Genomic DNA, 12,153 nt, shown 5'->3' on the forward strand with positions numbered 1-12,153 from the left:
TAAAAAAATAAAGGTCCAAATTGGTTCCTCTTACTAGCTTTGGTATGTTCAAAATTCCTATGTAGTAATCTAGTGTGAAAGAAATTTATGTAGGGTATGCCTTTTTCTCACACAATTTTATAGTTAATTGTGTGAAGATCACTTGTAAGATTTTTAAATGACCTGAGCTTGAATAGGAAAGAAAATGATGTGCTTGACAATATCTTCATGCTCTTCTGATAAATTCTTGAAGGTGCCATTCTATGCCTAGAGCTGATTTCTCACAACTTTCAGATACTCATGTCTAGTGATCTTGGCAAATAATCTGGAGTCTAACCACAGACTTTTCATGGATTCGCATGATGGTTATTTTTAGAGCTTTGGAAAACTTCTGCTTTTTCTTGACTTTGTTTTGACTGTTTCTCCCTTTTGGTAATGCTGTTTGGAAACTGATTGTAGTGGTATTGGTGAATAAAAGAAAAAATAGAAAATTAATATAAAGTATTTCTTAGATATGTTAATTTTCTATTCTTTCCCCCTCCTGATTCAGTTTTTAGTTCAGATACTATAACTTGCCAGTTAAGGCTGGATCTTTCTAAGTGTAGCTTTGGGATTTTACTCAGTTTGATCAGTATTGCAATCAGAAAATTTACAAGAACTTCTCACCTTGTGTAAATGTGACTCTTTTTTATTTTTTTAACATTTTGAGAAAAATAACCTGGATGTGATTGTGTTTATTTCTGAACTTGCTATTGGAGATGAGTCATACTGCTGAAAGCTTAATTACTTAACAAACTGAAATATTTTAACAGCATGGCTCATCACAAATAGTAATGTTCAAAGACTAGTTTATGAAGATATTTTGCAGATACAAAGTTCTATTTTGCACAGGGTGAGAATCTCTTAGGAAATTTTCTGATAGCTTTATATTTTTATTTTTATTTTTTTAAAGCTGTGTTATTTTTTAGTTCTTCATGCTTTGGAAGTAACAGTTGAAGAGAGGTGAGGAAAGTTTGTGAAAATTGTGATCGGTGATTAGCTGCCACCTGCCTGAGGTGTCTTCTGAGAGGAACTAACCTCTTTGTGGTGCTAGAGCAAGGTCACTGGATAAAAAAAAGAACAGGTAACCATCTTATTCCTTGTCTGAAAAGTTCCGTTTTAAAATTAATAAATGCAAAATGTTCAAGGGAAGATGAGCTACTGTTTAAAAAAGTTTCTAATTTTCTCCTCAGAAACAAGTAAAGTGGACTATGTCCTCTTTCAAGCTGCCACAGCCATAATGGAAGCAGTTGTCCGAGAGTGGATTCTCTTGGAGAAAGGTAGCATCGAGTCCCTGAGAACATTCCTTTTAACCTATGTCTTACAGAGGCCTAAGTAAGTACCTGGAGGAGTGGCTGCTGAAATACTTCTGCTGAGCTGCTCCTTTTTGAGCGTTTTTTGTTTGCGTTTTTTCTTCATTTTTTAATGATAGATGTTTATGGTTAAGGTCTGTGGGGTCATATTTTCAAGATTCATACACACGATTGTAGGTTGTTTTGGTACTTAAATAATACTTTTTATTTAAGCTTATAATACTAGGTTTTGTTTCTTTGAAAAGATCGTGCTGGATGTTAAGTTTTGTTGTTGTTAAGTTCTGAAGATTTGGGTTATAAATAAAAGTTGATCTTGGACTCAGTGAAAAATCCTTTATACTTGTTCTTCTTTTGGTGCTAGGTAAGTATGATAAGACACAAGTGAATATCCCGAGACAGGGTGGGGGGAAATCAGGTACTATTAACAAACCAGGTATTACATAGAAATGTGTAGTAAAAAGGCTGCAAAAGAAAAAGCACCAAATTCTTTGACAGTTTCCTTTGGAGAAGGGATTCGGTTTGAGGCATGGAGTGAATGAATTTTCTTTTTATATTATACACAGTATATTGTTTGAACGTTTTATGAGATTGTGTGCATTTATTGCTTGTATGATTTTTTTTTTTTAAATGAGGGAAATTATCAGCCACACAAGTTTTGAGAGAAATTCATTTACAATTTAAAGCCCCCCAAACACCAAGTCTTCTTTGAAGAAGAAGAAGTACATTGTATGTGTGCTCTTGTTGCAATTCAGTACTTTTTGCGTAGATGTTCATTTCCAGTTCAGTGAAGAAAGTGTTTATTATGCAATCAGAAATGCTGGTAATTAGGAATATTGATTAATGGCAATCAACATGCACAACACTTTAAAAATAATTTAGAGCATACTGTCAGCCCTTTGTTCCTACTGACTCTTCACTTAGCAGTCTCTGAGTTCATAATGTTTAATAATAATTACTGGTGTGACTTTAGCACTCAGTTAATTGCTAACTGCTTTACATGTAGAAAAATGCACGAGAGGAAGAAACCATGGTTTGCTTAAACCTATTAGCATTACAGGTTTAAGGGATAGTGTGTCCTCTAGATGACTGCATATACGGGGAGCGTATGGCTTATTTTTTCCGGTTTTAACAGAATAAGGAAAACCTGCCCAGTCTCACACCTTTCTCTTCTCCTTCATGCTGGTTTTCTTTATTTAAATTTCAATTTGGTATTTGATGAGGCCTTTTGGGTGTGATACTGGCTTGCCCTAGAGCTGCTCATTTATCACAGTTTCCCCCCCCCAACCCCCCAAAATGGGGACCACTGAAAATCGGGAGAGCTTTGGTAGACTTAAATATGTGACAGATTTTAATTGTGTGCATGTGTGATCTCTTATATTATCCAAAATAATCTCACCCTGGAATAATTTTTTTTAGTTCAGAAGCTATTTTAGAGTTGATTGTGGGTTCCACATCGAAATATTTCACTTATGTATTTTCTCCCAAACTCTTGTTTTGAAAAAAGTAAAAAACTTTCAGCAAAGTTGAAAGAATAGTACAGTGAACACACACATATCCTTTCCCTAGTAGAGGCTCAGTTAACATTTTGTCGTATTTGATTTCTCATATATATATATATATATGCATGTATTTTCCCCTGAACCAGCTGAAGTGTGCCATAGAAATCATGACACTTCATCCTTAAGTACTTCAGCATGTCTCTCCTAAGAGCATAATCTCAATCCCCTTGGTATTTATGATTGGCATTTATATTATCTAATATAATTCTGATTCCATGTTCTCATTTCCCAAGTTGTCTGAATAATGTTATTTATATCCTTTTCCTCCTTTATAGGTTATTTTTTTGATCCAGGATTTAACCATAGATTACACATTGTATTTACTTGTCATGTCTCTTTAGTCTCTTTTAATCTAGAGTAATTCTCCCCTTTTTTGTCTTTCACGACAGACATTTTTATCTTGTAGCGTGTCCTACAGTATAGATTAGAGTCAAGTTAAAACTTTTTGGTATACTGCGTAGGTGGAATGCTACGGGTTATGGAGTATAGAATAGTACATACGTAATGTTGTGTGCTTCCATTGCGTTCACAGAATTCTTTCTTTTTTCTGTTTTCCTCCTAATTGAGATAAAATTTGCATAAGGTGAAAGGCAGGGTACACTTTTTGAAGAGGCAGTTTAGCATAGTGGTTGAGTACTTACTCAAAAGATTTTTGTGAGGATGGAATGTATTAATTTTTGTGAAGTTATTTTATGTAAAGTCTTGCATATCATAGGCACTCAATGTTAGCTATTATTATTTATTTTCTTAGTAATTTATAATTCTTGCCAATAGAGATACTTAAAACTAGCTTTACTTACATTTCTAGTAGTAGTATTCAGCTTTGTGTGTATTTCCTAGTAGTAGTTAGTGTGTTTGAAACTGTTATCCCCCCAAAAGTGCACAGATTCCCTTTGGTCGACTCATATTCTTGTGCATAATAGGATCTCTCTGCATTTATTTTCTTAATGAATGCTTCATGTGTGTGTGTTTCAAAGGAATGTTTGTCACTTCAGTCTTGATTCAGGGAGGTATGTTTGTTCGTTTGTATACATGTCTGATAAATGCCTGTTATGTGGCAAGCAGTGTACTTTACTGTGGGACTACAATAGTGTGCTCAGCCTGGCAGCCAGTCTGGGAGATCAGGTTAAAGCCATAGTAACAGATGCTTTATGTTATGTGAGGTGTGGAGGGAGCCCTCCTTAGCAGTGACCGGCCATGTGTAGAGGAGCTGTCCGGGAATGCTTTCTGGAGAAAGTGGCATCACAGGCTTAGAAGAGGGCATAGTTCAGAGGCCTGGAACTGCATGAGCATTGTGCCGGGCACTGAAAGAAGTTCAGTATGTCTGTACTTTTGAGTGTACATGGAAGGGGTGAGATTAGAGAGGGGAGCAGGGACCTGGCCATGAAGGGCCTTAGAAGTGGGTGACCGTATCATTTATGTCCAAACAGGGGCGCTTTTCAGAGTAAAAGAAATCGCTGTTTAATAATTATGTTGGACAACAGGTAAATTGGCAGTGTCCCAGGAGAGCTGGGATAGGTCCCACTGCTTATAAGCCATGTTAAAGAATTTGGGTTTTATCCCAAGGGCACATGGTTGTCATATCCTTATGGCGTTTTAGAGGCCAGATTATAAAGTTCAGAGTTATGTTTTCTGAGCCTTACCTTTAAGAGGCAGTTGTGAAAAGGCACTTAAATCTCTATGCCATTGTGGTCTAATGGGCTTTGTGGAATGCCTCCACTTGGGAGTGGTGCTGCTTAGATAGGAAAATTTAAAAAGTTTTTTTTAGAATTTATGTGTTTCTGTAATGTTGTATCTTGGATAGCCAGCATGTTACCTTTTCACATTAAAGGGAATGAATTTTACTATTGGTTGGATATGGATATTAGATCAGAATTTCTCTCTTAATTGGTAGAATCTTAATCTGGCTCTTAGTGAACTGACTGACTATTGAACGCTGCCTGAAGCAGCTGACACTTTTATAGTGCTTAGTATGCACTAGGCACGGTTTTAAGAACATTTAATCCTTGTAACAACTCTGTTACTGTTATCCCCATTTCCCAGATGAGAAAGCTGAGGCTCTGAGTGTTACTTGTGTTGCCCAGGGTTACATGGCCAGAAAATAATGGAGCGCGGATTAGAACCCAGGTCTTTTGGCTTTGAAGTCTGTGCATAACCAGTAGGCTATACTGCTCTCGGATGTCAGCAGTGTTATTAGTAGCTTCAGGCATAGTGAGAAATTTTGGAGTATTTTTATATTAGATTTATGTAAAAGTTTTCACAATGGTTTTTATGTTTTACAGCCTCCAAAAGTATGTTCGGGAACAGATTCTGTTAGCAGTAGCAGTAATTGTAAAACGAGGATCATTAGATAAATCAATTGACTGCAAAAGCATTTTTCATGAAGTCAGCCAGTTGATAAGTAGTGGCAATCCCACTGTGGTAAGTGTGTTAACTCTTTGTGTTTATAAATATTTAAAATTTTTATTTTGTACTACACAAGTACCATTATAGCAACAGTAATGGATATCTACATAAAAGAAAAAATGCACAGTCTAAGAAATCAAGCAATTTTGATTTATGTTTTCTTTTAGTCCTTTTTTATATGTGTACATACTATAGATACAGTGTACTTTGCTTTTTCATTTGATTCTGTTTTTCATGTTGCCATAGTGTTCGTAATCATCATAATGTTCATAATCGTCAGTGTTCCTAATCATATTTAATGGTGTAAAATATTATAAGCTAATATACCATAATATTCTTAACCATTTCCCGTATATTGAACATTTTCCCTAATTTTTAGTAATCTTTTGACAACTACTAGTGATAATAGAAATGCTTGAATAAAATATCTAACATAAAAGTTATTAAATGTTGTTATACTAGTAGGTCTTGGTATGTCGTGACTACCAGGTGTTGCTGTCGCCTGAACAAATTTGAGAACCGTTGTTCTTGACTGAGTTCCTCCAGGGAGGGGAGCCTGACTGTTGCTGTTGTTTTCCTTCCCCTTTCAGTCTTCTGTTTCCTTTTGGAGAGCTGGTTGTGCCTAGAGTGACTGCTTGTTTGTAGCCACTCTGTTAGAGGCAGGAGGAGGTGGAGTTGGTGTTAATGACCAGCTGTGATCCTAACTTAGAACTATTGACTTTTATCAGCTGACTGATAGTTAACTCGTGCAGAATTGGGATTGGTAATACCTGGCTCTTCTGATTCTCGGCGATTAAATCTTTAAATATTTTGCGTGGTTTTTTCTCTTTCCCAGTTTCTTTAATCATTTTAAAGAGATCTTTGTGAGGCTGTACACCTTACAACTCTGTACGAATTACTTGACATCTTCAGTGGCCCCCCAGTGAGTGGTGGAATTTAAAAAATTTGTGTACTTTATTGGCTGGTTTGAGGTTAGGATGTGGTAGTCCACTTTAGGAGGGCTGCATACAATGTCCCATACTTTCCACAGTGTCTTGGATCTCTGCTTCCCTCACCTCTGACCGTAGGCAGATGTGCACTTACCTCCCTGCTCTAGCCATCTGCCCTCCACTCTTGCTGGGACACCCCAGACTGATGTACCAGGGTCTCAGCTGAAGGAATATGGAATCAAGTTATCAGGACTTTGGAACTTCCTATACACACTCTGAGTATTTTTTGTTTTTTACTTTGGAATTCATCGGTGGTCAGATGTTTCTTCTTTTTTTCCTTATCAACTTTATTGAGGAATAATTTACATACATTACTATAGCCATCGAAAATGTACACTTTGGTGAGTTTTGTTTGACATTATGTATACGAGTGAACCACCACTACAGTCAAGATACAGAACATTTCTATTTCTATTTTGATTTTTGATTGTGTGGATATTGTGTTCTATGCCATTTTTGTGGCAGATTTCTTTAAGAGTAACATTGTGCAATAGAACTTTCTGTGTTGATGCGAATGTTCTATATCTATACTCTCCAATGTGTAGTCACTACACGAGCCACATGTGGCTTTTGAGCATTTGAAATATGGCTGATGTGACTGAGGAATTGAACTTCTCATTTTATTTTTAATTAATTTAAATTCAAATAGCCACATGTAGTTAGTGGCAACTGTATTAGACAGTGTACTTCTAGAGACTTTGATAATACAAAAGTCTAATTTTATATCCTTTTCACTTCATCATAGTGTTGTACAATTTAATTGTTTATATAAAACTAACAACTTCAGAAATGTGTGTGGTTGAATAATTATGTTTTAGAAGTCATTTTGGCTTTGTTTTATGTAGTGAGAGGCTCTTTTAAAAATAGTCCTCAAGTGAGATTCCATTTAAAACTTTTTAGATAAAAATGATTTTTAGATAAAAATGAAGCTTCTTTTTGCTTATATTGCTCTTTTAATTAATCAGACTGTCCCTGTGGGTAGACTCCGTTTCTGTGCAGGGCTTTGCTCTTGAGGTGCTGATGCTTCCCAGTTGCCTGCATTAGTTGTATCATGGTAATCTTATTTGCATGGGTTTTTGTTAGCGTTTGCTGCCTAGCTAATGGCCTTGCGTGCAGTCCAAGGTCATTGATCTTCAGAGGAAGAGCAAGTGGTGGATGTAACTAGCCAGAACTAGTAAGAAACAGCTCTGGAACTGAGGCTTCTACTTGGAACTATTATCCTAGCCCCTACTGCCCTGAATCAAGTTACTCTTCATATTTTAGATTCTACTTAAAGTCATATTGTTTCATTTGACAATCTGCAGTAAAGGAGTCCAGCTTTTTGCATTTGACCAGGATTTAAACTTTAGGAATTTAACCAATAACTCTGGTATCTGTATGTTTATGACTAATGCCTTTTTCCGTGTTAGTTTGGTGATCACGTTGGCTGGGATTTCAGTGTTAAGGTAGAATTTCTCCGGCTTGTCCTCATCCCCCACAAGTAGCTTCTTGGCAACTGGATGCTGAAGGCAAAGGATCAAGAGTCCCTTGCCTCTCTCAGGAATGAGCACATACTCAGGAGTTGTGTTGTCCACCTCCTTTCCCCTTGGGGAATTTGACCCACCACAAAAAGTAGTCCCAGTGCAACATGGCTATTGGATTTTTTTGAGCCACAGAAATAACTGATGTTCTGAGAATGATTGGAACAGAGTGGCTGTTTAATTAGAGAAGATTTTGCTCTATTCACAGTGTATACACTTTGAGAATAGTGGATAAATTTTATATCTTCATGTTTTTTCCCAAAACAAAGATTATTTTTAAGTTGAATTTCTACTAACAGGATTAAAAACTTCTATAGTAGTAGGAAGTCAGTAGTGAGGGGTAGAATTTAATTTCAAGATTGCTGGATGAGTTTATTGTGGTGAGTACACTGAAAACATTAAACTTAGGAAAAATTCCTACAATTGTTTTGCAAGTTGAATGCCCACCGTGTGGCCATCCCTGTTTAGCCTTGCCCAGCAGTTTGAAACCAGCTCATTCAGCAGGTCTGAAAAAATAAGGTTACAGACCAGTAAAACGTTTTACTGTATCTTCTTTTCTCTTTATCTTCCTCTCAAGACTGTTAAGAATTTGTGGGAGTGGCTTAAGAATTTACTTAAGATTTTGTTTTTACTTTTTTTGAGGAAGATTAGCCCTGAGCTAACATCTGCCACCAATTCTCCTCTTTTTGCTGAGGAGAACTGGCCCTGAGCTAACATCCATGCCCATCTTTCTCTATTTTATGTTTGACGCCACCACAGCATGGCTTGACAAGCGGTGCGTAGGTCTGCACTCGGGATCTGAACCAGTGAACCCCGGGCTGCCGAAGCGGAACATGTGAACTTAACCATGGTGCCATGGGGCTGGCCCCTACTTAAGGTTTTCTTAGTCTCAGGGACATGGATAGCAGTGGCAGAGAGATTTAGAACTGATAACAAAGTAGAATGATGAAATCAGGACATTGATATAATGTTGGCTAGAAACTTTCTTTACAAAGGTGATTTTTATTTGAAATGAGATAATTGATGGTTTTCTGTAGATGAAAGAAACGGCTGACCTCATGAATTAAGTTAGGTAACTAACTTTCCCCTCACATCTCTTCTAGAATGCTGCTTCCATCAACCTTCTTTTTGGCTAGAAACTGTATGTAGTCTGGCTTTCCCTCTTCCCTTTCTTTCTTTTTTTTTTTTGTTTTGTTTTTGAGGAAGATTAGCCCTGAGCTAACTGCTGCCAATCCTCCTCTTTTTGCTGAGGAAGACTGGCCCTGAGCTAACATATGTGCCTGTCTTCCTCTACTTTGTATGTGGGACGCCTACCACAGCATGGCTTGCCAAGCAGTGCCGTGTCCACACCTGGGATCTGAACTGGTGAACCCCAGGCTGCCAAAGCAGAACATGCACACTTAACCCCTGCACCACCGACAGGCCCGTCCCTTTCTAAGAGTGTATTTTTGGTGGTCCATCCTCTTGTACCAGTCTAATGTACGTGTTTAAATAAGTTGAGGTGCAACGTAATATAACACAACACTGATTTTGATTTTGGATTCACACTTCGGTTTAAACCCCAGCTTTGCCATTTATTACCTATCTAACTTGAATAAATTATTTAGCTTCTTTAGGCCTTAATATTCTAATATGTAAAATAAATGTGATAATGTTCGTTTCTGGGGCCGCCCAGAGGAGGACAGAGGACGTTAAGTGCAGTTAGTAAGCATTCACCAAGTGTTTGTTTTATCTCTCTTGTGGTCTTACATCCTTTTTTTTCTTCCCCCAAAGCCCCTAGTACATAGTTGTATATTCTGGTTGTGAGTCCTTCTGGTTCTGCTATGTGGGACGCTGACACAGCATGGCTTGATGAGCGATGCCATTTCTGTGCCCAGGATCTGAACCAGGAAACCCTGGGCAGCCAAAGTGGAGTGCGCAAACTTAACCACTCAGCCACAGGCCGCCCACATACATCCCTTTATTTATAGAATCTTGGAACATAGACTATTAAATTTTATCTTGTTCTATCAAATAATGTTTTAAGTATTGAAAATCAAGAAAATATTTATACTGTTTTCCATGAAAGAACACTAATTGCTTGTATATTTAAAAAAACTATAACCAACATATTACCTTTCCTTTAAATGCTTTAAGAAGTATCTAACAGTCTTAGTTCTTTACAAGTAGTTTTATGGAAAAATATCTAGTTCATAAAATATTTCCTAAGGAGATTATATTATTTAGATATAATAAAGTTTTTCGTGTGTCGTGGTGTATTCTTAGAATAATTATGCCTGTACGATTATTAAATACTATGTCATTTCATGCCTGTCTTTGTGGACAGGCTGTTTTTCTTCTGTGGTTATAAAGGTTGCTGTGGTTACGTTGTCTCCGTTTGTATAGTGTCGGACTCACTCTCGACTAATTTGAGAGGGATAGATATGGAGACTTTATTTCCTAAGGAAAGGAGCTAAATTTTATTTTAAATTAATGTTTAAGCTAAGTTTTTAATCTATTTCATTTTTGTTCTATTCCCTTTGAAAGTAGTAGGTATATGTTAAATCGCTTTTAAAGCTGTTTAACATTTAAGCCTCCTTTCTTCCTCTTTGCCGTGCTAGAGAGAAGTGGGTGAGAAATTCACTTGTCTACAGCAGTGGTGTCCCTGGATGTGATAGCCAACTTAATCTCTCTTATCACAAGTCTCATTGATGTTTGCTTAGAAGAGCAGCTGGAAGTCTGCTTTATGTATGGCAACCTTTCATAAAGTTTATTCCTGGTAATAAAGCTCCTGGGGTAAGAGCCAGGCTATTATAAGAGACAATCGTCTCTCTGAACAAGAGTATTTTATTTTGTCAGCTGGAGTTAGTGTTTGAGTATCTTGTGCTTGTGACAGTAAGCTGGTGAGTAAGGCAAGCTGTCTCTGAAGGGTATTTTTTCACTATCATGAAATTAATGGCTTTTATTAGAAATGAGAATGCTGCTGTAAGGCTTTGAATGTGAAGACAACAGTTACTTGAGTTGTTAGCCAGTGAATTAACTTGTAAATTTTTAGTACTTTAATGAAAGAAAACATTAGACTCTTTCATAACCTTGAGACCTCGTTGAATTTCATCTACTTGTTTTACACCTTAAAATTTTCTCTTTGAAATTTATCAGCAGCTAAAAAAATAAGCAACACATCATATATTAATTTTCTGCCTTCCCTTGTGTTAATAGAGTGTTAAGCATAGAGGTAAATGTTGATTCATTCATCCAACTGACATTTACTTAGCATCTACTATATTGCTTTAGCTATGTCTTTCTTTTTTTAATCGATAACATCTTGTAATTTTAATTTGATGGAATGTAGATAACAGTCAAGAAGTAGGACCAAAAAAGCCAAAATAAATGGTTATTTTTTATGATAATGGTAAAAATACTGTTGCCACTTTACCTTATCATCAGGTGCTACATTTACATAGTACTTTTACATGCACTATCTAATTTGAACCTTAGGCCAATCGTGTGAATTAGGTGGGGCAGAGGATAGTAACCCTTTTTTATAGATGAGGAGACTGAGGCCAAGATAGATGAAGTGACATGCCCTCAGTTACTTGAAGTGGTAAATCTTGGACTGTTAGAACCCAGATTTTCTGACTCCTTTGTTGAAACGGTAAGATTCTTGTACTGGACTCCTGAAAGAGTCCCACAGAGTGTTTTTATTTAGAATTTAATTTGGATATAGTCTTAATAAATTTTGTTATTTGGTTTCTAACTTACTGACAATGAAAATTGTCAATTTAGAACTGCTTGTTAGTGTGCTGGTCACATTGTCAGCAGCAGTGAGTGATAGACACCAACAAGGGATTGAGGAACACTACGGAGCGTAAATCAGCACACTGGGCTCTGGGGCCACTTTGTCACGGGGTGGAAAGCCCTGTGCATTTTAATGGATTCCAAGTATTCACTTTATTACATCATCATATAAAATAATTGCCTTAGAAAGAATTCTTTTGGAAAAATTACGTGCAGTAAATTTCATTAAAAGTGTTTGTCTGCATATAAATTTTGAATCACTATATTGTACACCTGAAACTAATATAATATTGTGTATCAGCTATACTTGAATTAAAAAAGTTTGCTTGCTACATTTGGAAAATTAACAGATACTATGACTTAATTATAATCTTGGGTAAATGAAGCATTGCTGTGTTAGCCTTGTATTAGTCTAAGATTTATACTAGTCTAATACTTGTTAATTTTAATATGGTCTCATAGTATACTGCTTATCAGTCAGTCAACTGTGACCTTATTTCATTGAAATTCATCACTCTAAATTATTTGCAACAGCTTTTGTTTTTGGCCCTTTTAAGTATCAGAGTCACTG

At 36.6% G+C, this 12,153-nt stretch overlaps 1 protein-coding gene across 2 annotated transcripts in view; it reads left to right on the forward strand.

Annotated features, from left to right (window-relative positions):
• Positions 1–12,153, forward strand: part of XPO4 (exportin 4) — a 121,522-nt gene that overhangs the window by 33,690 nt on the left and 75,679 nt on the right. The window contains exons 1-3 of one of the 2 annotated variants that reach the window (XM_046664991.1): positions 948–1,102; positions 1,212–1,353; positions 5,173–5,311. In XM_046664991.1, the coding sequence (XP_046520947.1) occupies positions 1,259–1,353; positions 5,173–5,311 (234 nt within the window). In that variant the 5' untranslated portion in view covers positions 948–1,102; positions 1,212–1,258. Of the gene's footprint in view, positions 1–947; positions 1,103–1,211; positions 1,354–5,172; positions 5,312–12,153 lie in introns of those variants that run through there. The other variant, XM_046664990.1, reaches the window with a different exon arrangement.

The sequence above is a fragment of the Equus quagga genome, chromosome 6 (assembly GCF_021613505.1).
Source record: "Equus quagga isolate Etosha38 chromosome 6, UCLA_HA_Equagga_1.0, whole genome shotgun sequence".
Classification (NCBI taxonomy): Eukaryota; Metazoa; Chordata; class Mammalia; order Perissodactyla; family Equidae; genus Equus; species Equus quagga.